Genomic DNA, 26994 nt, shown 5'->3' with positions numbered 1-26994 from the left:
TGTTGTTCATTTATGGCATAATCTCATATAGAAGAATAAGACCCCTATGAAAGTGCAAAAGCTGGGTGTTTAAGTCCTGTGCTCTGACATCAAGTACGACTAAAAACCTACAAAACCAGCCCAGTGTCTCACAGCGTCTGGAGGTACCGGTTCATGATCCACATTACACCAGCGGACGTTAACCCAGAATCCAGACTTGTGGAGGAGAACCGAGGCTAAGCTGAAAGACACTAAGGTTGTCTTTTAAAACAATTAGTAGGGCCCAACCCCACTGCATGAATTAGTTTTTAGTTTGAGCTGTTGTTTAAAGCACTTTCTTTGAATTGTGTATGAGTCCGAGACAGACGTATTGGCGGAGTGCCTGCATGTGCTCTCAATAACCAATCGCTGAAAGTGGAATGCATGTAAGTGATTGATTGCTTTGGATTGATCTACAGTAGCAGACCATCCAGTCCTCCACTGGAAATGATGTCACCACTTTGCCTGCCCTCCATCCATCATTCCCTCCCCACAGTCCCCAAGAGAAACGAGAGTTTCAATCTTTACATTGCACTTTTTTTCTTTTTTTTAATGCAGCAATGTGTTATTTTTTTTTCACATATTTTAACAAATGTAAACAAAAGTCGTCTGTTAAACAAGACCGCTCGGATTGGGCCACGTTGGTTGGGTAGCTTCACTGGGTTAAAATGGCTACAGGTCCTTCCCAGGGTGAGATCCCTGGTCGGTTGGTCAGTAAACGAGTCTGTGCTTAGGGCCAGGTGGCCATTACAGTGTTACTGATTCGTCTGAAAGCAGCCCGGTAAGTTGTGATGTAAACTTAGGTTTAGACTTTCAGTTCAGTTCTGTGTACGTACTTCATGGTCTTTTCATATCAAACCTTGACTGTTGTCGACCTGGTATTCAATGTAATGCTGTGTACATGTGAACTGCTTCTACTTGCATTATTAGTTTTGTGCTTAACAGCTCTTCACTTGAGTGGCCTTGTACTAACTCCAGCCCTAATGAACTGCCCACACACATGCAAGTGCTTAATCTAAACTTGACCCAATGACCCCCTTGCTTCGTTCAGTTTAGGTACAAAATGCACAGCCTTGAGTTCTGCATTTTTACATCTACCAAAAACTCAATTAAACCACTGTCACTCCCACTCTGTCATCCACTTGCGAAAAATCTACTACTTCTTTTATTTTCAACATCTTTTGGTAAATGCCGAGTAAAATGAAAGGAACCCATGTTGAACTTCGCTGCCTACGGAACCATCGATTTCTGCTAGAAAATATCTCTGCTAGCAATAGCACTCCGTATTTAAACAGGCTGTGGGTGATCCTCAGACAGTCGTGACCCTCATGACCAGCTCGCGGTTATTATTTCCAGCCTGGGCGGCTTGTCCTGTGGCAGTGGGAGCTGGGGGGCGGGGCTCCTGTGGACGCAGGTGTTGACTGAGCAGCTGGAGCAGGTTGTATGCACAGTGATGTTCGGCCAGGCTCACCGGCCCGTTCTCTGCCTCCGACGACTCCTCGGTTTCCGTGGTGACCAGTGCCAGCGGGATGGCGGTGCCGGGGGTCGCGGTGGCTGTGGTTACTGCCATGAGGGATGAGGTGGACGGGGAAGGGCCAGAGCCGTTGGGCGGCGAGTTCCCAACTCTGTGATTCAGGGGAAGGGCCAATGAGCGCAGGGTGCTGCTGGCTCCACCCTTCTGAGGGTCCTCGGTGTCCTTCAGCTTGTCGTAGTTTAGCACCTTCCACTGCTGGTTGACCGCCTGCCAGCGGTTGAAGATGCGGAACACGGACGGACCCTCGTGCACAATCAGAGCTGTGGGGACAAAGAGAGGGACGTCAAACATCTTTGCTTGCTGCCCTTATGAGTTTTTTTCCTCTGATTCATGTCAAAGGCAATCAAAATCAGTGTATGGTGAATATTTTACTATGAGATCAAATTAATCCATAATGTATTGTATCCAATAAGGGCATGTCAAGTATATGAACACAATATGTAAACACTAGCTACACTGACTGTGTTCAGATTGCCAAGATGAACTGAAATGAAATGTTTTCCTCAAAGTGACATGGATCTGATGATTTCAGAGCTGTGTGGACACACATCCAATCCTTTTAGACCAAACATGGAATCCTTTTTATTGTCCTAAATTTGTTACATGTTTTATTTGTAGTCATACAGCCTTTATGTGAACAGCCAGACTGGAATATACAGGGTGGGTCATTTATTTGGATGCACCTTAATACAATGGGAATGGTTGGTGATGTTTGTGGAACATTAGTATATGGGAGGGGGAAAACTTTTCAAGATGGGTGGTGACCATGGCGGCCATTTTGAAGTCGGCCATGAATGCGGCCGGTAATGTGCCTGAAAACAGGAAGTTAATTTCACCAACCATTTTCATTTTATTAAGGTGTATCCACATAAATGGCCCACCCTGTACTGCAGGTTTTCACTGTGTATACAGCAAAGATGCAGTGACTAACTTGAAGTTGCAGAAGGACATTTGCTGTTTTTCCCCAGCAAAGAGCTATTTAAAACAAACATTCTTTGAGATAAGTTCCTGTTGTTTTGCTTATGATTCACCAAGATCATCCGTGTGTTTGGAGTATTCACACTAGAGACGTGTATAGTTTAAATCTGAAATATCTGAGCAAAAATATCAGAACTGAGCAGTAAGGCATGTGATATAATCGGTGACGCAGTTTACAAATTCTATGTTAAATTGTACCAGCAAAATAACCTGACAAGTCTAGTTTAGTTTAAAGGTTTTACCGCACTTGTGGGGTAAAAAAAAACTCCACGCACATACACACACACACACACACACATACATACTTCTGCTTTAAACAAGCCTTGTTCTTCTTTATAGTTTTATGAGATAAGCTGAAGGCCAACGGTGCCCGCTGTGCCCTCTGGGTGTTTGAGTGCTCAGAGCTAAGCTGTGTCTCTGAACTCTGACATCTTGAAAACCGCTGAGGAGCTAGAAAATCCTGGAGCTCTTTGCTAGACCTTGAAAGTTTTTGAGGAGGTAAGTTTTGCTCAGTACACTGATACTGCATTCACACAGTCTGTGGAAGTCTCTGTGTGTGCTCTATACTCTCAGGCACTGTAGAGGTACATTATTGATCACTAAAGCTACAAACAATATAAATTTACATTTATAGATACAACAGTGATTCTCCAGGAGAGATGAATATTTGTAATCTATCATTGCAGGACTGTGTAGAACAAAATAAGTCCTGAAGATGAAAAAGGGCAATTTAAAAATCTACTTCATTCTTTCATACATGATCTGTAAGCGCTTATCCAGTTCAGGGTCGAGGTGGGTCCAGAGTCTACCTGGAATCATTGGGCGCAAGGCGATAACAGACACTGGAGGGGGTGCCAGTCCTTCACAGGGAAACACTCACACCTAAGGACACTTTTGAGTTGCCAATCCACCTACCAACATGTGTTTTTTGGATTGTGGGAGGAAACCGGAGCACCCGGAGGAAACCCACACAGACACAGGGAGAACACACTAACTCCTCACAGACGGTCACCCAGAGGAAACCCACACAGACACAGGGAGAACACACCACAATCCTCACAGACAGTCACCCGGAGCGGAGATTGTACTCACAACCCCCAGGTCCCTGGAGCTGTGACTGCGACACTACCTGCTGCGCCACCGTGCCTCCCCTAAAAATCTACTTAAGATAGAATAAAATTATGCTTTCTGGACATGCATTTGTTACCACTGACACGGATTTGTCCGACAAATACCAACAAACCCAAACGTCTGGTTGGTGTACTGTAACAGAACATTTCTGTACATTATTCTCCCATTTCACCGTTTTCTCGAAGATACTCACTGATCTCCAGTGAGATCTAGACCATTCTTCCCTATTCACAAACAGAACAGTGTATGCATTCAGATTAACTTGGATTGTGAGAAGAAGAAAATACAACCAGTGCTTTTGACCTAACAGTAGTATAAATATCCCTGCAGAATCCTTAGAAAAACTAAAAGGTAGTCTCTCCTTGGGGGAAAAAAATGGCAGCTTTTTTTTCTCTCATAAAGGATTCCTCGACTGAAACGCTGGTTAGCTTTGCATCCACACACACACACACACACACACACACACACACACACAGACTTAATTTCCCAGTTTACTCTCCTTGTATTTCACAGCAGGCCTACACACACACACACACACACTGCATTCTGCCACTGTCTCCTCCGCACTCCTCTATTGATTTCATCCGTCTATCCTAGTCCCTTTTCCCACAGCCCCTGACTCTATTCCCTTATACTCCTCTTGATTCTAACTCATGCTGTGTGCTATTTTTGCTTGCAGTGGAGTGTGAAAATTGCTAGCTTCAGTTGAAATGGTAAAAAACCAAGCCTATTTCTAGACTGGATTTCAGTCAGTGCTGTAAATCAACGCTAAACACTGGAGACAGTGGCAAACATCGCAGACATTGTACTGCTAATGCTAATCCTGATGTGATCTGAGCAGGGAAGGTTAGCTAACCTCATTTATTTCTCCCTCTAACACTACAGGGGTAGCTTTCTACCCAAAAATTGTATCTAGCTTTCTCTCATTCCCTCCAGCTTTCTCCTTTTCTGCCTTTTGCACTCGCTCTAAACACACCACAGAAAAGCCTCCTCATCAGTTAATCTCCTTCTCGCTAGCTCTCTTTTCCCGCTTTCCTTTTTGTTTCTCTCTCTCAGACTGCAGATCTTCTCATTACTGCTGTAGAATGTGAGCTGTGTATTGATTTAAACACATTTCTTCCCCTAGAGCTGGGAAAATGGGGCTGACTGGAAGAAGCTCTGAAGGCTTTGCTTGAATTTTGATCAGTGGGTCATTTCTCACTCCTCTGCAGACGCTACACAACTTCTTACTCTGAACCCCAGTCACCCACATGAATTGGGCTCATCGCTAATGACATTAAAATGATAATTTTAGGCCATAATTAGGCCCAGAATATGAAAATCTCTCTATATTTAGCAGTGTGCAGTCTCAGCAGATTTTAAAGCTTACCTGAGGTAGCTTCCTTTTCTGCCTGTTTTTAAATGAACATCGACATTCACAAACGCCATTCCTGAATTACACCAATAATTATTAGAAGCTAATGACATTTTTCAAATATTTCTCAAAATTTTTGGTCACTGTCAGTTCCGATCACTTAAGTAACTTTTCTTTTCAGCTGCTGTAATTATTGGAGCTAAACTCTCCCGGAGGGACTGCTGACTGCCCAACACTGTTATGTCTAGCAGAGGTCTGTGTTGGTTAGCATGTTGCTATGTGACGGGGGTACCCACACAGATCGAGGCCAGTATAGCTGTTATTGGACGGCCTCAAATGGCCTTAAACTCTCTCAAAACATTTAAAGTCATATGAGGTTAATACAGCACAAACATGTCTGTGAAAATGTTGAAAAGAACAATGCCCACCTAAACATAGCAGTGGCAGCCATTTTGAATTTTTGTCGTCTGTTTAGACAAGTGCCATATATTCAGACACCACATAAGTTGCCACAGCTCAAACAAGTTTGCAGATATTTCGCAACCCATTAGTAGCCTAAACACATACTCCAGTAAATATTCTGTCACTACTGTCACTTAAAGGAACACTAGGTAGTATTTTTACCTAAAATGTCCTCTCCAAAATCATTGTGATGCTCCACTGACCTGTATTATGGAGAATATAATGCGTCGTTACTACTCCAGGCTCACTGCTCACTGCTGCCTGCTTGGCTGACATGGTAAATAAGGACATGTTCTTAATGACTTGCGACTGCACTATGTAACTTCCACAGGATCCCCCTTGATGTATGATCAGGGCTGTAAAAATGAATTGCAACTATAGGTGGAGCCCAGGATATATAGACAAATCCTACCTATAAATAGACAACATCCTACTTAGAGTTCCTTTAAAGAATCTAATAGAAGTACCATTATAGCTATAAAAACAACCTTGATAGAAGCAGGGAACTTTCAGTGGAACCATTTTTGTGTTGGAACTGAAGTTTTGTATAATTCTTCCCTATTCTTTTTGAATACTTTTGGTTAAAATAAAAAGCTGAATATCAAAAGCCAGTAGTCAACCACAAGGACAAAGAATAATGTTCCGAACGCTCTCAGGGGAGAGTTATATCAACACTTGAAGTAGTCAAATGTTAGTTGCTACAGTTACTGACTTCTTTACTACATTAACCTTTTAGTTCTGGTGCCAGAAGCAAAACTAACTGCAGAATGATCAACAACTTTGAGGGGAAAAGGTGAAAATTTGACAGATTTATTTCTTTAGAATACAGAATCCTTATTCAGAAATTAAGAGGTTTTGTGCTTTTCTCTCTCTCTCTCTCTCTCTCTCTCTCTCTCTCTACCTCTTTCATCCTCTAGCTCAAGGGAGCGTGAAATATTTTTAACCCCAAAAAGGATTGCACTTTGAAAAAGGAGGAACACCTGCTCTAGCTTAATCTCTCTCTCTCTCTCTCTCTCTCTCTCTCTCTCTCTCTCTCTCTCTCTCTCTCTCTCTCTCTCTCTCTCTCTCTCTTCCTCCCCTATTCATCAAGTCTCAGTAATATATATATACACCAAGAAAGGCTCAAAGACTTGGCCATTGATCTTGCATGCACACGCTAGTATACACACACACACACACAGAAACGCTTCTGCAAGATTAGCCACTGAAACAATCCAGACACTGCTATTGTTCAGCCAGCCGTTCCCTCTCTAACACCCTCAGCACACTGCCACTTTCACAGGACACGCACTCTCATTATTCCCTGTAATCTGGCAAAGGAGGGTCTAACAGACTCCACTTTAAACCCAATAGCTCCTCCATTCTCTATTTGAACCTGTCTGTCACTGTAATGGAGGCAGAGTTCCCCTCTGTGTGTGTGTGTGTGACAGCCTCCCAAAGCTCGTCATATTTCTTGTCTGTTTTTAGAGGCCAGCTGTGAGACAATGACACAGAATAAGGCTCGAGTCAAAAGCTCATATTTTCCACAGCTGTCAGATGAAAAGCTCCAAAGACATACAGGCTGCACTTCACCTTTTCTACCAGCTTTATATCACACTGATTACTAGACAAATCTCCATATTCACAATCAACTCGTCTCTCTCTCTCTCTCCTTCTCTTTTTAATGTCATTCTGTATCCCTCTTGCTTTTCTGTCACTATCTCTGTGGCTTACTGTTGTTCTGTTTCTTTCCTTAGTTTCCTCTGTCTCCTCATTTCCCTCCCACTCACTCAATCTGTGCAGTGCTCATCTTTGTTTCCTCCTTTATTTGAATCTGTCTCACGCATCTCACGACTGTCTTTCTGTATTTTTCTATTGTGTATTCTCTTACCCCCTTTTTTCCTTTTGATTTTCTTCTTTCACATTATTCTCTTTCTCTCTCACACACAACATGCAGAGAAACAGATCCACACTTATCAGCTCCAACTTAAATGATGCACAGTTATATCATTTAATTAGAGGTAAAGCTTGAGAGAGTGATACAGAGGAAGGATGAATGAGAGAGAAAATTACATTTGTTGTTCTTGTGTGTGTGTGTGTGTGGCCTCAATTACACTCAGATTTTGGAAGGCTGTGTGGTTTCATGGAGACTCACTGGGCAGATTATGATTAGACCAACATCATAAGAAGACCAGCTTACCCCCAGTCTGTCTGTCATATTCTCTCTCTCTCTCTCGTGCTCTCTCTCCCATGCTCTCTCTTATGCCCTTTCTCTCATGCTCTCTCTCTCTCAGTTCTTCTCAGATCAGTTTTTGCCTTAAGTAACGCCACTAAATTAGTTGAACAAGACTCAGATAAACACGGTTACTCTAAGATTTAAATACATCAAAGAAAAGGCAGCTTTTATAAGACTTAGCATCTCATCTGTGTATATGCCAGCAATAATCTATCTCTTGTTTTTAATAACGTTAACTTCAAATATGAAAACCCTCTGCACGTACAAAATGAACAGGGCTGGAACTGAGGAGTTCTACACATTTCACCTAAATCCATACTCACGTCAATGTGCTGATGGATAATACAATGCCAAAATTGAAAAATGACTCGAGTCCCCTAAGGAACTGAGAATGTAGTTTCCTTTACTCACTAACACACCTGAGTAGAAGTGAAAGTATTTGGCTGGAAAGTACCCATCCGTCGTTACTTTATCTAACTGCTCCTAAGGTAAAAATAAATTTGACAAGTTACACTCCAACTTTATTAACATTCACTTGTTAACACTATCTACAATTGCTAATACAATATCTACCAGCAGAATTAGAATCATTCACAAGATAAGATGTAAAATATCCTATGCCAATCCGTTAGAGCTATACATAGGGCCCACCCCACAATCTTCCTACCAGCAGCCACATAATTTCTATTGTTCCAATCCTACCGCTACACCCTAAGGCTGCTGATTGAGCCCAACCCATGAGTACTCCAACCACCCACTGCATCACTAGCTCTTTCCAGTGGTCATTAGGTAGGCACCTCCCCTCATCAGTGTTTCACTGAATTAAGCCCACGACACCTCCAGAAGGCTGAATATTTCTGTAAACTTTAAAAGAAGAAATCGCTAATTTTCTTTAATTATTTTTCTTCATGTTATAAAACAGCAATTAAACTGTCTCTTAGCGGCCTGGAAAAGTCATAATTTCTGTACTAAACCAATTTTAAACACGACTGCTCCCATGTGGGGGATTCGCTCTATGGAGCTCAAACTGATTAATTCAGGGACTTCAAAGCAATTAGATTTTTACAAAAACTTAAAATATAAAACAATCACTTTCATAAATATTGCTCGCTAGTTACCTTATATTTTATCATGACAGAATGTCTAGACTAGTTAGCTCATGTTGTGCCCTAAAATGCCTATGTGAGTGCGTCTGCCAGCTTGTATAAATAAATATACTGTTGTTACTGGAGCCAAGAATTAATCCTTTCAATAACGCCCACAGTCTCGTCCTCTCAGACACAGCCTTGGATTAGCATTAGCAGCATGTGTGCTGTTTCTCTGCTGCTGTGTCTTAGCTTAACGTGACCATCACTGTTCCTGTGCTTAGTCTGTATCTCCTCCTTCTTCCCTGCAGGTCTCATACATCATGGGCTGCTCCAGAAATAGAAAAACTCTCAGTACACCAGAAGAGGGGCTAGTCTGCTAACTCTCTGGTATGTAGCCATTTGTATTTCATAGACAGGCTCCCATAGTTCTTAGCAGGAACTAGCTTCCACCTGACATCTGACTTCTCTCACAGGTTCACCTCCATATTCGCACCAGAGAGGGTTTTGCTTTTAGTAGATCACAGGGAAGAACTAGGTATAAGAAACATATCTGTGCTAGATAATTTTTTTTTTGCTGTGGACCTTTCCACTAGCTTTCACAGACAGTTCAACACAATGTGGGGAACACTGCTTCTTCTACGCTTGTATTGCAATACAACCGGTGTATGAGAAATATTCACTGGATTTAAAAACATGTTTCAAGAGGACAACAATCAGAAAAACATAAAGAAAGCAAACAAGATGGCCTCCTGTTAGACTGAACCCCCTCTTTGTCTTACCGATGCACACCAGGTCCATGAAGCCATACATGGCATAGCAGATTTGGAAGAGCAGATCCTGCCGCTGCCACTTGGCTGAAGGACTCAGCGAAGACCACACCAGCCACGAGATGCTGGCGATGAGGAAGAGGGAGCCAAGGACTGCTGCTGCTATCTGCACCTTCTCAATCACCGTCAATGAGATGGCCTGCCACTGCATGGTGGGGAGAAAAAAACACAGAACACACACAGGCAACAATAGCCATAAACAAACAAACAGAGTTGAGAGAGAATATGGCCACTGCTGCAAACATCAGTCTACTTAAAGAAATATCTCAGGCGCTATGTATGATTCATGTGCTATAATTTTATTCAAAGCTAAAAGAAATGTAAAAAATACGTCTCTTTAGGTGTCGTGGATAAGTCACCAAAAGTATGTAAACACTCCTTATAAATCTGAAGAGATTGAAATTGAAGAGACAGCAGTAAGTTGAGTCAGTATGACAAGAATTGTAAACACCCACCTGAAGTGGGTTTTTGGTGCTGATAGCGATGACCTGGTACTTGTAGTAGCACAGTTCGCAGCTCCAAGAGCCTCTTTCACTGATCCACTTAATAAGACAGGGCTCATGAGTGCAGCGTACCGAACCACTGCAGCGACATGGACTCAGCAGCTCCCCCTGCAGGACCCAGCACAAGAAAAATACACATACTGCTATCAGTGAGTTGAATGATGACTCTTAAAGGTATATTTACTCCTAAATCTTCAGAACAGAACCTAAAAAATAGTAACTTTACTGGAGAAAGCATCATTTCCTTCTAAGAATAATTGTTTTCCAAGTAATTCTACATAGTTTATTTATATTTTTACATTTTATTTCATTTTGTGCAGCATGGATAATATAGCTTAGCTCTTCCAAAGTGATTTACAACTGAGGCCCAGGCATGCAGTTATAACAGCAGCAGCCAGTGAAGCAGGTGCTAGACTATGATTCCATTTCAAGAACAGTGCAACACTATCTGTGGGAGGTGAGAGAGAATCTTCCAATGCAAGGCAAATGTAGTGTATAGGATATGTCAGTACAATAATCTGTGAGTTTATGATACCTGCCATGTATTTATACTTATTGGCCATTTTGTCAGAAACATTGCAGCATTCAGATGGATATTTGTTTACAGTTTCTTTTTCTGCACACAACCGCATTCCACCATGAACCCAATACATTGTTGAAATGGAGCTACAATGGGGCTCATCATCTAACCTTATTTCTGTGATCAGTTTTTGAATGCAGGCCTATTTGTTGAATGGATATATTTATATCAGGTCTGTGGTGATCGTATGGTGGTCCTTTCCCCTTCAACTCACACCAGCAGGAGCTCTTCAATGGATGAATATTTGCAGTCAAGAAAGAGGTCAGAAAATATAGTTTACACGTGTGGGGAATGACCATCCCATAGATCTAAGGTAGGCATATAAGCAATTGTATATTTTATTTATATATATATATATATATATATATATATATATAGCAGTAAAAAATTTGACTATATTGAGAACTATATTGTCAAATAAACCCTCAGTGTTCTGAATGAGTTCTCCCCATGCAACATAAAGCAGCATTTAAAGACCTACAAAAATCTCTGCTATTCCCAGCTAGTCATATTCCGGGCTTTAATACAATACTGCACAGCTTGAAAGTACCCTTAGTCAACTCTGTGTGGGTGGCACATACACATATATACACACACACTCAAATATAAAACACTCTTTCGAAAGAATGCACATGTTTACACGTAGCCTTTTTAGCCAATTTGCTGAATGACTGTACATCCGTCTGCCACTGCCTTCATAATGAGAACACCATCTCTCGTTATGGCAAAGCCTTGCTTCTAATTAAACACATTCCTTATTGAATAGTAACCAGAGACAATGGCAGCGGCGCACTCATTTGGTCCAACGCCGCCTTCATCTACACACACAATCGCAGTATAATGATCAGACAATACCATCTGTCATGCTTTGGCAGTCTGGTAGCTGGTTGTGTACTTACCAGAGTAGAGCCTGAGTGACAGCCTGTTTTTACACTGATCTCAGACCAGTTTCATAGCATTCTTCATTGTTCTCTATCATAGTCCTACAAAATATTACATTTACTACATTTTTCTTCAGATTTTCCACTTTTTCCAATGGGAGATTATCACCCAAATCATATCAAGATTTCTTTTTGTCCTTTAGCACTAGAGCTATGAAGAACCTCTTACTTTTCCACAAATACATCCCATAATCACCTCTCAACCTGCACGAAGCACAGGTTTCATCAAAGTCACACCTTGCCATGTCCTTGTGGATTGTGGAACAGTCATTAACAGTGAACAATAAAAATGAACACGTCTAAAATGGCTGCCCTCATGGTTCAGCTACACTGTGAAGTGTTTATATTTATAGTCAGCCGTTGTTATTTTTCCACGCCCTTCACTACAAAGATATCTTTCACGAAAGGACAACTGCACGAAAGGACGAGTATTTGTTAATTAGCCACATTAGCCTCAGCGGTAACTAATGAAGCAACATTTGAACACAAAACACATGGCTGAATGACTATATCTGCAGTAAGTTCGTTCATTCATTGTCTGTAACCCTTATCCAGTTCAGGGTCGCGCTGGATCCGGAGCCTACCTGGAATCACTGGGCTCAAGGCGGGAACACACCCTGGAGGGGGTGCCAGTCCTTCACAGGGAGACACCCTCACTCACACACTCACACCTACGGACACTTTTGGGTCACCAGTCCCACCTACCAACGTGTCTTTTGGACCGTGGGAGGAAACCCATGCGGACACAGGGAAAATACACCTCACAGACAGTCACCCAGAGTGTGACTCGAACCCACAACCTCGAGGTCCCTGGAGCTGTGTGACTGCGACACTACCTGCTAAGTGATAAACGGAGTTCATTTTTTTGAACAATCCTTTGAATTTCCATCCATTCAGACATGTCTGACCATACACCACTGCTCAGAAGTTTGGAATTTTAACCTAACACCCACACTAACCCTGGTGAAAAATGCAATGACATTTTTGGTATACTTGAACCATTACTTTTCTTTGGTTTTTGGCCAAACTATGCAGGACAAAATAGGCCTTCGCTATTGTAATAGAGCTAGGAAACTGACCTTAGATTAAAAAAGGGCGTCTGCCACTACATTTTCTTTAAAGTAAAATAAAACTACCTCTATTATACAGTTACAGTAGTGTCTAGACTCTCCAGGTCTAGACTTCTCAAGGCCGGTTGGTTTTGGAGATCAGGCCTTGATGGACAGCAGCTGCGCACCCTGGCTTTACTTGAACTAAACTGAACTTAAAGAGAGCTTTATACAAAAGATGGCAATGTTCAGTGGAGCATATCTATTTTTTATTAGTGTTACACAGGCTTTTTTTCCATACCTGGAATATATGCTGATCTGGGCGTTCTTCTTCAAAACAAACATTCACACAGGATTTCATATTCATATACAATTTTAAATCAAAGCAATTACGTAAATTCATTAATTTATCCATTAATTCACTGTCTAACCCCCCCCCCCATCCAGTTCAGGTTTGTTGTAGGTCTGGAGCCTCCTCGGAAGCACTGGGCATAAGGCGGGAAAACATGATACAGTGATACAACTCATAAAAAATAAAAACATACATTTATTTTTTGATATCTTCTAGATTTTTTAGGGTTTTTAGCTCTACATTAGAATTATATATTACATTAGACAGTTATCTATGAATCTTTCCTCATCCATTCATTCATTGTCTGTAACCCTTATCCAGTTCAGGGTCGCGGTGGGGTCGGAGCCTACCCGGAATCACTGGGCGCGAGGTGGGAATACACCCTGGAGGGGGCGCCAGTCCTTCACAGGGCGACACACACCTATGGATACTTTTTTTTGAGTCGCCAATCCACCTACCAACGTGTTTTTGGACCGTGGGAGGAAACCAGAGCACACGGAGGAAACCCATGCAGACACAGGGAGAACACACCAAACTCCTCAGACAGTCACCCGGAGTGAGACTCGAACCCACAACCTGCAGGACCCTGGAGCTGTGTGACTGTGACACTACCTGCTGCACCTTGAATACGTCAGATTCATACAAATTTGCCTAAAAGTAAAATAGTACCGAAAAAATTAATCATGCCCCGCCCACAAATGCGTTCTTGTATAGCATGTTCAGTACTGAATAAAATCTAGATTTAATCTAGAATTAATGTTTCTATTTCCCCTCTATAATCTTCTACAGTACCACTCATGAAAATCCTGTCATTTTTCATTTTAGCATTGAGGTCCAAATGAGGTCATAAGGTCACCGCTGATCTTTAAATATTAAAACAGCAACGTCAGCAGTAGCAATTGTCTCAGATTTTGTGAATATGTCAGGATTTTTTGGGAAATGTTTTCTCTGTAGATTACATTTTTATCAAGCTGTAACAGGGTGGTGATGAGTGTATGGTGCTGCGGAATAGAGATGACACACACAGACCCCAATGACCACATAGGCATTGTGTGTGTGTGTGTGTGAGAGTACTGCCAACTCATCTCTCTTTGAGAGGATTAGAGCTTTTTATGAGGCTCTAGGTTGACAGACACACAATGTCTAAGGGAATCTCTGCCTCTCTGTGTGTGTGTGTGTCTTCCTGTATTTATCACTTTGTGATGACCTATGTCCTCATTGTGACAGTAAAACAAGAATATTTTGCTGTTCCTAGCATAAATAACATGCTATTTACCAGCAGTGGAGTTGTATCTATGCTCTTAAAAATACATGAGCACATTTTTACTTTAAGATGATTTTGGAGGTAGAGTTTTTAATTGAGTTTATGTTTAATATAGTATTTTTTCTTTTCTACTTCTCTTTAAAATGATCTCTACAGTGTTATAACCAAATTACACCGAGCTAAATCTAAAGGATGGCGTTCTGAACACCATTCAAAACTGAAATGGCCCGAATGTCACCTTTTAGTGGCTAAAGTTATGTTTAAATTTAGGAAAATGATTTCTCAGGTACAGTATTACACCCTTCAATGGAACACAGTGTGTGTGTGTGTGAGAGAGAGAAAGCACTTTAGTGTGTGTGTGTGTGTTTGTGTATGTGAGAGAGAGAGAGAGAGAGAGCGCACTTTAGTATTTGTGTGTGTGTGTGTGTTTCCACATGTGATAGAGGCCGCAGATCTTCCAGGAACATTCTTCCTTTAATAGGATTACAGCATGAAGGCTTTAATCTGAAACTAGACCTTGCTCTGTACAGATTACATTTGATTTTGTGAAATCTCCCCTTTCTCCCACTGCTGCTTTATAAAGAACCCTCTGAACTGATCACATTGAGTGAATGTGATTTCCTTCAGTAATTTTAATTACATTGACAATATTACAGGGAACATGCCTGTATTTCTTCTATTTGCTATTTTCCTCATTTAAAAATAAAAATGCACTAATGTGCCTTTAAAACATTACTCTGCTCTATATTGTGCCGCACTCCTAAATGAATGGGCAGATGTTTTCCCACTTATTAAGTAGTTAAACTACATTATTACTATTGGTCTTCATTATCTGTAAGCGTTTATACGGTGGGTCCGGAGCCTACGCTGACTCATTGGGTGCAAAGCAGGAACACAACCTGGAGGGGGCGCAAGTCCTCCACAGGGCAACACACATTCACTCACACATATGGACACTTTTGAGTCCCCAATCTACCTACCAACGTGTGCTTTTGGAGCGTGGGAGGAAACCGGAGCACCCAGAGGAGACCCACGCGGGCACAGGGAGAACACACCACACTCCTCACAGACAGTCACCTGGAGGAAACCCACACAGACACAGGGAGAACACACAACATTCCTCACAGACAGTCACCCAGAGGAGACCCACGCGGACACAGGGAGAACACACCACACTCCTCACAGACAGTCACCCAGAGGAAACCCACGCGGACACGGGGAGAACACACCACACTCCTCACAGACAGTCACCCGGAGGAAACCCACGCGGACACGGGGAGAACACACCACACTCCTCACAGACAGTCACCCGGAGGAAACCCACGCGGACACGGGGAGAACACACCACACTCCTCACAGACAGTCACCTGGAGGAGACCCACGCAGACACAGAGAGAACACACCACACTCCTCACAGACAGTCACCCAGAGGAGACCCACGCAGACACAGGGAGAACACACCACACTCCTCACAGACAGTCACCCAGAGGAGACCCACGCGGACACAGAGAGAACACACCATACTCCTCACAGACAGTCACCTGGAGCTGGAGTCGAACCCACAACCCCCAGGTCCCTGGAGCTGTGTGACTGTGACACTACCTATTGGTATTATTATTAGTAGTAGTAGTAGTATATACAGCATGACACATTTGGGAAAAATAAGGCTAAATTATTGAACTGAATCTGAATCACATCATCAAAGCTGAGTAATTGCATTGCTTGAGATTTACTTGATTTACTGTAGTAATTAGATGCATCTGATTCACCCATAATCACTAATGTAAGAGATGTAATCATGATGTGAGCACTTGTAAAACTTACAAAAACTTGTAAAGCTCATCACACTCTGTTTGATGGAGCAGATGACACAGCTAAGCGCCTCATTTGAGCAGGAGATGAGGCCACTTCATCTAATTGAGTGAACTGAGTGAATCAGCAAAGTCTATCAGCCCAGCAGTGTGCTGTCCGGCACACGACAATAAAGAGCCCAGATTTAACATTCTGCCTGCATTCCCTCAGCTCCACTTACAATGTTTGTGTGGCTTTATTTTCCATAGACAGCCATAATCCATTTTTATTTGTCCACTTACTACCCTCTCTTTAGCCCTTTAGAATTTAACAGGGTGGGTTTTTTTTGTTGTTGTTTTTTTTACATTGTGCCTTTAAAGCTACTGTAAAGGAATCATCTGCTTATTTGCTGCACTGTGATGAGTCCTGGGCAAGAATAATCAGGTCTTTAAAACACAGTTCAGCCAATCATTTCAGACATATGGATCTTTTTGCTTCTCTGCAGCCAGGACCGGCACAACAGGCCGGATATAGAGAAAAATGAAGAGACTAGAGAGAAAGGAAATGGAGGAAAAATGAAAAAGTATCAAAATCTAAAGGGAAAGAAAGTCCAGAGGGAGTTGAAAGAGAGAAACATAGAGTCTATGAATCATAAAACCTCATAAGAAACGTCATAATTAATGCAGGTCAGCCATGTCCTATGCCATTAAAGCAAACACACACACACTGAACAGCAGCAGCAGCAGTGATGCAGTTAGTGTGTATAAAGGCTGAATGAGAGGCTTTTAGTGCAGTGTGTAACCAGTGATTGACTGCAAGGAAACACACACACACACAGCAAGGACAGACCGAAAGCATTCACACCAGCACAACAGCACATGAAAGCACTCATTAGTCTCCATATATCAGTCTTTAAAAACACAGCCAATGCAATACAACAACATAACAGACTGTTTCTCTGCAGTGAGAACACACTGTAAACCTCTCAGCAGAGTCTGCAACTGTCTGCGATATATTACGTTATATTCTGCTTTGATCTTTCTTTAGCGCGTTATGAAATTCCAAACTTCATCCATAAACCATAAGTCACCGGAAGACTGGATTTGTACAATTCATAGCTATCGAAGGCACCTTTTAGACAAAGGCATCGTTCTGAGGACTCTGAAGACTGTTCACTAGATGCTTTAAAGTTGTTGTGAGACCTTGACGTCACTGAGCCACAACAGCGTTAGTGAAGTCGGGTTCTGGCGTTGGGCGATTAGCAGCATTCTGACCTGTCTCAGGGTTGTATGACGGTGCCTTATACCAACGTTTAACCAACATTCATTGGCTCATTGGGCTGGCTGTATTTTACTACGGAGAAAACACCAGCTGTCTGTGCCACATGTAGTGACTATAAAATAACAACATGAAGGGCAATGTGTTCATGACAACAGACACATGGATGGGCCGTCATGCAGTTTCTGTCGAGCCTGGAGTAGCAAAGACAGAGGATCTATTCTTTCTATCACAGGTCAGTGGAGCATTACTATGTTGTGAAAGTTTATCATAGAAATAAACTCAGCTGAATCACAGTGGGGTGGCACGGTGGTGCAAAACACACGTTGGTAGGTGGATTAGCGACTCAAAAGTGTCCGTAGGTGTGAGTGTCTGAGTGAATGTGTGAGTGTGTGTGTTGTCCTGTGAAGGACTGGCGCCCCCTCCAGGGTGTATTCCCACCTTGCGCCCAATGATTCCAGGTAGGCTCTGGACCCACCGCGACCCTGAATTGGATAAGCGCTTACAGGCAATGAATGAATGAATGAATGAATGAATCACAGTGAAACCTGGACTCCCGTGGTATATTGTTTATAATACAATAGATAAATCAATTAACCAACTTTTTTAATTGCAACATTCAAATTCCCTTATTGAAAAGCTCCATCTGCTTTACAGTGAAATTGATTCTCAGTTGTTCTTACATTTAAATATAAATAAATAAATAAAGTTGGCTTGGAGGCTTTGTGACAGTGTCTGAGAGCATCAGTGTCCTTCTCTAACTTTGCGTTGGCCTTTAGCTGCGTGTCCTACACTGGCCAGTCGACAGTGGCTGGAGGCACCTTTAGCATTCAGGGCTGTGGACAATCTGACATTAAATATATATCCAGCCATAGAGAGAGAGAGAGAGAGAGGGAGAGAGCGAGGGAGATTAAGTGACAGGACTCTGGCTCGACCTGGAGAGTCAGAGCACAGCCGCAAGCTGAATTGGGATTCAGAGCAAGAGTGAAAGAGTTAGGGAAAGGGAGAGGGAGGCGACGAAGACCTTTCATGCTCCAGTGCAAGCGAGATACACTCCTCTAAAGTAAGAGTGGCCTTCCTGTCCTGGCTGAGCAAAAGAGAGTGACAGAAAAGAAAAAGTGAAGGAGAGTGAGCGAGGCATTGACTATGGCGGGAAGAGAATGGAAAAATGCTGCTTTGCAACAGAGACAGAGAGAGAATAATGATATAAAGCATATGCTGTACATATTAGGTTTTTTTCCCGTCCTTTATGGCTTTCAATGAGGCTCAGATTTGCAATTTTCTACTTCATCCAATAGATGTCTATTGGTCAAGGCAGTTTTTTTTTTCTTCATCACTGTGTTAAATGCTTACAGACGTAAATCATAACCAACTTGCCCCAAGTTGTTTAGTAATCTCTTATAAACATATTCTCTGGTTTCTTACACTGTAAGTCATATTTACTATGGACACAAATAATGTAACAGTAGTCATCGTAACGCCAGTATTTAGCCTATTTTGTCCTTTTATAAAGATAAAAAAAACGTAGAATGATCACACTCTCCATGAGCAACTACATTAACAGTTACTTTCAAATTTAATGCATTCTGAAGCGAGTGACTGCAGGTAGCACAGAGTATAAGTTTCCTTTAAAGTTTAGGATCAGGAGGAAAATGGTGTAAATTTACGATTGGACAGTTTCTTTCAGGCAGCTCCTATACTCAGATTATTCATTCATTATCTGTAAGCGTTTATCCAGTTCAGTGTCACGGTGGGTCCAGAGTCTACCTGGAATCATTGGGCGCAAGGCGGGAATACACCCTGGAGGGGGCGCCAGTCCTTCACAGGGCAACACTCACACATTCATTCACACCTATGGACACTTTTGAGTCGCCAATCCACCTACCAACGTGTGTTTTTAGACTGTGGGTGGAAACCGGAGCACCTGGAGGAAACCCACGCAGACACAGGGAGAACACACCAACTCCTCACAGACAGTCACCCGGAGGAAACCCACGCAGACACAGGGAGAACACATCAACTCCTCACAGACAGTCACTCTGAGGAAACCCACGCGGACACAGGGAGAACACACCACACTCCTCACAGACAATCACCCGGAGGAAACCCATGCGGACACAGGGAGAACACACCACACTCCTCACAGACAGTCACCTGGAGGAAACCCACGCAGACACAGGGAGAACACACCACACTCCTCACAGACAGTCACCCGGAGGAAACCCACGCAGACACAGGGAGAACACACCACACTCCTCACAGACAGTCACCCGGAGGAAACCCACGCAGACACAGGGAGAACACACCACACTCCTCACAGACAGTCACCCAGAGGAAACCCATGCAGACACAGGGAGAACCAAAGGAGCAGGAATCAAACCCACAACCTCCAGGTCTCTGGAGCTGTGTGACTGCGACACTACCTGCTGCGCCACCGTGCTGCCCCTATACCCAAATTATCCATGATAAATATTGTGTAAATATAAACAGTCATGCTGGAAGTGTGGCGATGACATATCAGTTTTATCTGTCAGAAAACCTGCCCATGACTCAGGAGATTATGACTTGGATCCCTACCCCCACAGATAATACTGCCCCTTGAGCAATGCACTTAACCCCAGGCTTCTCCAGGGAGACTGTTCCTGCAGCTGCTTAATGTAAAGTCAAATACTAACAGCTCTAATACCCATCGAGGAAGTTTGAGTCATGAGTGCATAGCTATGATTCACTCAAACAAGACAAGAGATCAGGGTTTGAAATACTCTTTCTTCTTCTCCTGAGGGAATATGACTCTGTTGCCTGTAAATTGTAATAAAAATGCTTGAAAAATCAACACTTATACAACGCCTCTTTCAGATTGGTATAGCACTGCTTACTTAAACTCGCTGGAGCTTAGACAGCTGCATTTAAACCTAAAGCTTTAGATTTTAAGAAATCTGGTTAATTCTGCCTGGATTTAGCTGAATCTAATTCCACCAAATTACAGATTAAACAGTTCAGTTTTAACCTAGCTGCAGGTTAAATCACTTCACATAAAGAAAACATAGCCTCATATATCATTTAGCTTCACTGTGGGTTAAAATGTTCTAAAACCTAGCTTACTTCTTTAAGCTAGCTTCATTTAGCTTTACAAGCTAGCTTCAAGCTAGTCTAATTTAAATTTAGCTTCCGGCCAATCTGTTCTACTTAAAAATTCCTGCCCTCCTCCAAAGGTTATATAGTATACCCTCAAGTATTTGCTTTAAAAATTAGGCGCATTTACAACACTTAAAAACATGAAAACAATCAACAACTAGAAATGCTAAAATTGCTAATATGTGAATTAAAGCTAGTAGAAGGTGGTTGATTAGCATCATGCAGCACAGAGTCATTCTAAATGACCTTTGAACTAGCTTCAGTTCATTAGTGTTCTTTCCTTCCCTTTGTCCAGTGTCTCTGCTGTGAGTCTGTACCAGATGATAAGGTTTAAAATTCTGTTTCATGGTGTTAGCTCTAGGGCTAATAACTTGTGCTAGGCATGTTCTGTCAGAGGGTGTGTATTATGTTCAGTGGCATGGTGGGCTAATTAATCAACAGGGTGGGATTGAAATTACTCAAACGTGATTGGATTCTACATGCAAGGGTTTTAAAAAAATGTTCAGAACATTTCAGGCTTCTCTTTCATTCTCTCTCTCTCTCTCTCTCTCGCTCTAACTACTCCCCCACTCATTTTTTTTCTCTGATTAAATCAAGACCGGATCTGGTCTGCAGTATATTTTTCTTCTTTATGGTCCTGAGGGTGAGAGGTGAGTGAGGAAGGGTGAGGGAAAGTAAAAACCATTTATTATTTTCTCAGGCTTGTAATATGTCCTGCGTTCTTCGCGCACAAGACACAAGTGTGACATTCCATGTTTTTATTTGAGTTTAGGGGCTGGTGAGCAGTTTATAAAACTGGCCCTGTTTGAAATATTTGGCACTGATTGATGCCTTTTCATGGGAGTGGGGGGAGAAAAAAGAGCGAGAGAGAGAGAGAGAGAGAGAGAGATGCAGATACAGATACAGAAAACACAGTGACTCAAAGCTCAACACAACACACACACACCTCAGCCAGAGAGTCTCCTCACAGCCCCATCTGCTTCCTGCACAGCTCTCATTACAGACAGAGAGCCATCCATCAGCTGCCAGCCAGCCACACCACAACACTTCACACACTCAGAGAGAGAGAGAGAGAGAGAGAGAGAGGCAGGCAGATGCTCCAAGTAATGAAAGTGTATTCCCTTGTAAAGGGGCAAGGCCCTGACCTCAGCATGAGAAACTGAGGGTCCAGACTCTGTAGTTATGAGAGGTTTTATTTCACTTATCAGATATTTGAAGCAGTGTGACCCTAATCACAACCCCCTTCAGTGAGTGTAGATAACGTAAACATTGAGGTGTGAAAATAATATACCCGCAGAATTCTATGGAAAATGAAAGCAAGCTTCTCTCTTAAAAAGGCTGCTGTAATAAACATCCAAGATTAAATATGATTAAATACCTGTTTTCTGCTGTTTATTGATGCTGAAATATGAGCAAAATGGCCATTTTAACTGGAAAGCAAATGACACTGCATTTTCTACACAAACTATTAATGTCATTTAGACTATTTAGCTATCAACATGCAGTAGTTTACTTGCTGTAACTGCTTGGTTTAGACTGCAAGCCTTATATAATACGAGGAGAGCAATTGATCAGTAACATAACACACACACACACATAGGCACACATATGCTACTATGTATTGCCCTAACCAGCGTATCAATCATATATAAGCACTGAGGCAGAGCTTTCTCTGGTAGTGTGATAGTTAAAGGTGCTATCATTACACACACACACACACCTGGAAGGCCACTGAGTTAACCTTTAAGTAATGGGATCAGCTAGCCTGCTCTGCTTATGGACAAATATCATTCTCATAAAATCACTGAGGCAGAGTAATTCACATCAGGAGCAAAGGGGGCACAGAGAGAGAGAGAGAGAGAGAGAGAGAGAGAGAGAGAAAGAGAGAAAGAGATAGTCCATCACATAGTACACTGAAGGGACTCAATCATGTTCATCTTGTCCACATGAATAAAAATGGTTGTGTCAAAAAAAAAAACTGAAAGGCATGAGTAAATAAGACATTTTTCTAGATGTATTTTTATGTGAAAGTGATGTATACATTTGAACCCTTTGTAAGTGAGAAGGAGAATAGCAGGTCTACGTGCCATCATGGATATTATAATACCGATGCTTCTAATCTCGCAGTGTCAGTGCCAGTACCTCTCCATAATGGCTCTCTGTACGTCTCGTTAAAGGAGAAACCATTCATTTTTTCCAAAAAGGTAAAAGAAGTATCACACTGTATTCACAAAGTGCATCTCACGTGAGATGAGGAATCAAACTGCTTTGTAGTCCCTGAATAAATCAGTTTACGCTCATAGAGTGGGTTCCTGACATGGGGGTGGCCATTTTTAAAACTGGTTTAATACAGAATCTGATACAGCCAACCACCAGGTGTCAGTGTAATGTGTCTTTCATAAGATGTAATGGAATAATTGGAGAGAATGGCGTCTTGTGTAGCAAAAGCAATCTTTTAAAACAAACAGCCACAAGATTTAGTCCACAAAACAGCAAGTGATAGACAAAACCAGAACGTTCCCATTGCAATCAATGAAGCAGCCAACAGCTAAGTGGCAGTGTGCCAGTTCTGACTGACCTTAAAACCTGCCTTCTGCCTTGTGCCTATGACCGCAGCATGCTTCTGCCAATATCTCATGGTGTAGCACTCCTTCTCATGTATTATTGCTGAAGATTAATGAGTAAGGTGGAGTGGAACACTTTGGCAAACGTCTGAATGGTCCATCAAAACCAGATCAAGTGCTATTAGTTTCATTTAAACGGGTGCCTCCCATGCACATTTCCAGCTCATTTCTATGCTGAAATATGTTGTTTTTCCCACAGAGTGCTGCATCTGCTCAAAGAGGATCTCATCCTCCTCCTCGTCCTCCCCCCTTACGGGCAGATTTGAGCTGGAGGGAGTAGTTTGAGAGAGAAAATGAGGAAAGCTGCTTCCACTTTTAAGATGCACAGTCAATAGCCAGTCACTCCAGTTGTGGGGAGTGGTTTTACTGAACCAAACAATCGATATCCACAGAATAGGAAACTCGGGAGTACCTACACCTCAGTCTGAGATCACCGTGCCCAATAAACTATCCTCCACAACACTAGGCTGTGAGAGTTCTCAAGAGCTAATATCTTTGAGATGATCTATAGTTGTTACAGGTTCTTAGCCAAAATTTGTCCTGCTTTATTCTCCAAAATGTGGTCCACTTAATCTAATCTTGCTAGATATTCTAAAAAGATGATATTTGTATCCCATTTCATATACATTACCCTGTTGACAAAATACACCAAGCATGACCTGGTTGGCCTTCTTTCTGGTAAACAGCATTTGGGTCTCACTACAGCTGCTAAATATGACCAAAAAATGTTGATTTTTATTTTACTACAACAATTGAGTGACACATTGTGTAAAAACTTCATGATGAATGGACCAGTTGTTACTTACTTGGAATAAAAGTAACACCCACACCCTACTTTTCAATCTCCCTCTAAAACACTAGGGTCAGTGGGCAAACACACACCCAGAGACGGGGGCAGCCACCCCAGTGCCTGGAGTGCCAGTTGCATATTAGCTAACACTTGTCCCAATTTACCTCAGATTATTTTATGAAATATGTAATTTCCCAAAACACTCTTACTGTACTTGATATTAGTCTATAAGCTAACAATAAACAAAGAGTTTTAGACTTCTTTTGCTACTATTGCTTGCCAAAAATTAGCCCAATTTACTTTATACAGGGCAAGCCAAAAGTCGCAGGACACCATTTTATTTCTTTAATATGCTTCACATTGGAAAAACATGCCCTTGATCCAACATGGCGGCTTTCAAGATGGCTGCAATGTACCAGATATTGCCTAAAAGTTAGACCCTGAATACTCCAGCAAGTAATGGGTGAGGGGTCTAACTTTTAGGCAATATCTGGTACATTGCAGCCATCTTGAAAGCCGCCATATTGGATGTCTTGTGACTTCTGACTTTATTTGGTAAATAAAAACTTTATTTGGTTTTGTAAATACTAACTAACTCTCAGAAAGTGTTCCTCTTTGCCTATTGCCTAATATTTTCCAGAAGTGATTTATAAAATTTGCCAACAGTATTTCACTTTACTTAGGCCTATTAAGTTCTAATGTAAATGATATTAGCAAATAACACTTGCCCTAGATCGGACCTTGTTTGCTGATAATATCCAAAAAGTCCAATTCACCAAACTTTGTGGGCTATGTTTTTCATATGTCCTACTGTTTTTGTGCATACAGCTGAATGCAATTGTCAAATATGTCCCACAGATAATATCTGCAACTGTACTTCATCTCACCTTCTGAAAAAACATCATTAGCCCCTCACCATTGGGTCCTTACCTGCTCAGGTCCCTGGAAGCAGATCCTGCAGAGGGGAGTCCTGGCTCCACTGTCGGTGCAGCTGCTGAGGGACACTCTCTCTCCCAGTTTGTCCAGTTTCTCGCTGGAGCATTCCTCTGTAGAGCTGCCCCCTGTCTCCCCTGCTGCTTCCCCTGCTGTCTCTTCCGTTGCCCCGGTGGTCTGGCTCCACTCTGTGCTGCCCTCACCGCTTGCTGCCCCCTGCTGATCGTTCATGGCTGAGGGCGGCGGAGGCCTGAGCAACAGAGCCTTCAGTTCACTGAGCAAGACGCAACGGCGGCCCTTCTGCTTGCCCTGGCGGCGCAGCATCGGTGTCCCACTCAGCAATGCCCAGCAGCGCACAGCAGTGACGCCGACGGCCAGCAACATGTGCCCACTTTTACTGACCAACGGAGTGGACGACAAGAGCAAAATAGCCCCTGCTAAGACCTGGATTGCTGGGCACTAACTGGACTCATAGGTGATGGAGGTGGGTGATTGGAGGGGTGAAAAAGGGCCCACTAACTTAGGATTTCGTTAAAGTTAGATTAATGTTTTACAGGAAGTAAGATTTAAACTGAAGGAATGTGGGTCTTGATTAATCAGAAGAGGCCTATAAAACCTTTCTAAGACTTAGTAGCGTTCAGTGAACGTTAATACAGGTATTAAACCTTTCAACTAAAATGGAAGAAGTGTGGGTCTTGGAGGACCAGAAGAAGCCTAAACGTCAGCATCAAACTTTGTAGGGTTGACGAACATTTCAAATACATTAAGAAAATGTTAAATAAACATCAATAACGTTTAGACAAACCTAAGAACTGAAGTCACGGTTATGGCATATTCGCGCATCAGACGAAGCCTTAAAAACGGCCGGGTCTGTCTTTTGAAGAACGTAGAAACGAAAAACGTTTTTAAAAATACGTTTAGAAACGTTCAGGAACATAAAGGGTTTGTGCTAAAAGTTGTAGGTCGAGGTGGAGAAGGAGAAAAGCTGAAACACGTCTCCACTGAGGACACTGGCAGAGATACGCTTGCTGCGACCGTTACAAAAACATTAGTTTTAAAATGGAAAGGTCGTTTACTTTCAAATGGCTCTGACGGCGCGTGGCACCATTCCAGCGCTGCTATTGGACGAGAGCCTGGGCTCTGAATAACTACGTTTACACGTTTTCGTTCAAGCCGGGTGTGTGTTTTTGTGTGTGTGTATGTGTGTGTGTGTGTGTGTTACACTAATTGCCCCCCGTTAATAACGCTACATCCACTTCATTGCTTATCAATCCTACAGTGTCCACGGTAGAAAGGTAGAATCGTAGAGATCTGCTGCTTTGTCTGGTGATCCATTCTGAGATCCAGTGGGGAGCATTGTGCAATGGAGATCGCCGAGCTAAACTGTACATCAGATTCCTCAACAGCAAGGGCGTAACTTTGGCTTGAATATTGGGGGGCTGGAACAGGACCTTCTCTGAGGGGGATCCGATGGCATGCATCCAGAGGAAAGAAACAGGCAAACCTTTAGCATAGCTTCTGGGGGAAAATAACAGAAACAGGACCACCCCAGAAATCCAGTGCCTACAGGTTAATCATTATCCGGATTACTCGAGGGGATGCATGGTCCAGTTATAACTATTCTGAAGATTGTAGCCCCCCCACCCCAACCCGACCTCCCTGGAAATGATGCCTTTAAATTACGCTCAACAAGAAAATGAAGAGTAGATTTTGTAGAAGCTGTAAGGGGCAGCCTGCACCAGCTCCGTCCATTCCCAGCCGCGGTGTACAGGGTGTCGAAGGCTCACGAGAGATGGAAGATGTTTTGTTGATGATGTCCAAGGATCCTGTTCTCCTTTACGTCCTGTAAGCTATAACACGCGCGCCCATCGTAGCATAGCGAGCATCACTCCCAAAATCGTGCCATGCACGCGCTCAAGGGAAAAAAATCCTGTTCCAATCCAAGAGCCCTGCCCTTCTTCAGCGGGATTATCGGTGTGAAATACGGCGAAACGACTGTGAGCCGAAAAAGAAGAGGAGAAGAGGAGGAGGAGAAAAGAACCGCTGTCCGCCACGCGTTGCCCGTCGTTTTTCGTTTTTTTTTTTTTCACGGTGGACCTGCCATTCGCCAAGAAAAAAACATCCGGGAAACGATCAGAGCGACTGCG

General features: G+C 42.6%; 2 protein-coding genes across 4 annotated transcripts in view; one reads left to right on the top strand and one right to left on the bottom strand.

Moving 5' to 3' along the window:
* The window catches only part of pcca (propionyl-CoA carboxylase subunit alpha), a 45029-nt gene extending 35874 nt beyond the window's left edge, over positions 1-9155 (top strand). Inside the window, exons 24-25 of one of the 2 annotated variants that reach the window (XR_010800392.1) lie at positions 2870-3028; positions 9089-9155. The gene's annotated coding sequence lies outside the window, so the exon portion shown is untranslated. Of the gene's footprint in view, positions 1-2869; positions 3049-9088 lie in introns of those variants that run through there. The other variant, XM_066661013.1, reaches the window with a different exon arrangement.
* marchf4a (membrane-associated ring finger (C3HC4) 4a) lies at positions 554-26643 on the bottom strand. 2 transcript variants are annotated; one of them, XM_066661014.1, is made up of 5 exons: positions 24845-26643; positions 10063-10218; positions 9560-9752; positions 5681-5833; positions 554-1812 (listed from the first exon to the last, which is right to left on the bottom strand). In XM_066661014.1, exons 1-5 carry the CDS (start codon positions 25229-25231, stop codon positions 1328-1330), a joined length of 1374 nt encoding a protein of 457 aa, XP_066517111.1. In that variant the 5' UTR covers positions 25232-26643; the 3' UTR covers positions 554-1327. The 2 variants fall into 2 exon arrangements, with proteins under 2 accessions (XP_066517111.1, XP_066517112.1); XM_066661015.1 differs by lacking the exon at positions 5681-5833 and having other exon boundaries at positions 555-1812; positions 24845-26628.
* Between the last annotated feature and the right edge of the window lie 351 nt (positions 26644-26994).

Source organism: Hoplias malabaricus, chromosome 2 (genome assembly GCF_029633855.1).
Source record: "Hoplias malabaricus isolate fHopMal1 chromosome 2, fHopMal1.hap1, whole genome shotgun sequence".
Classification (NCBI taxonomy): Eukaryota; Metazoa; Chordata; class Actinopteri; order Characiformes; family Erythrinidae; genus Hoplias; species Hoplias malabaricus.
The sequence above is the reverse complement of the archived record's forward strand: the minus strand, read 5'-3'. Positions and strand labels throughout refer to the sequence as shown.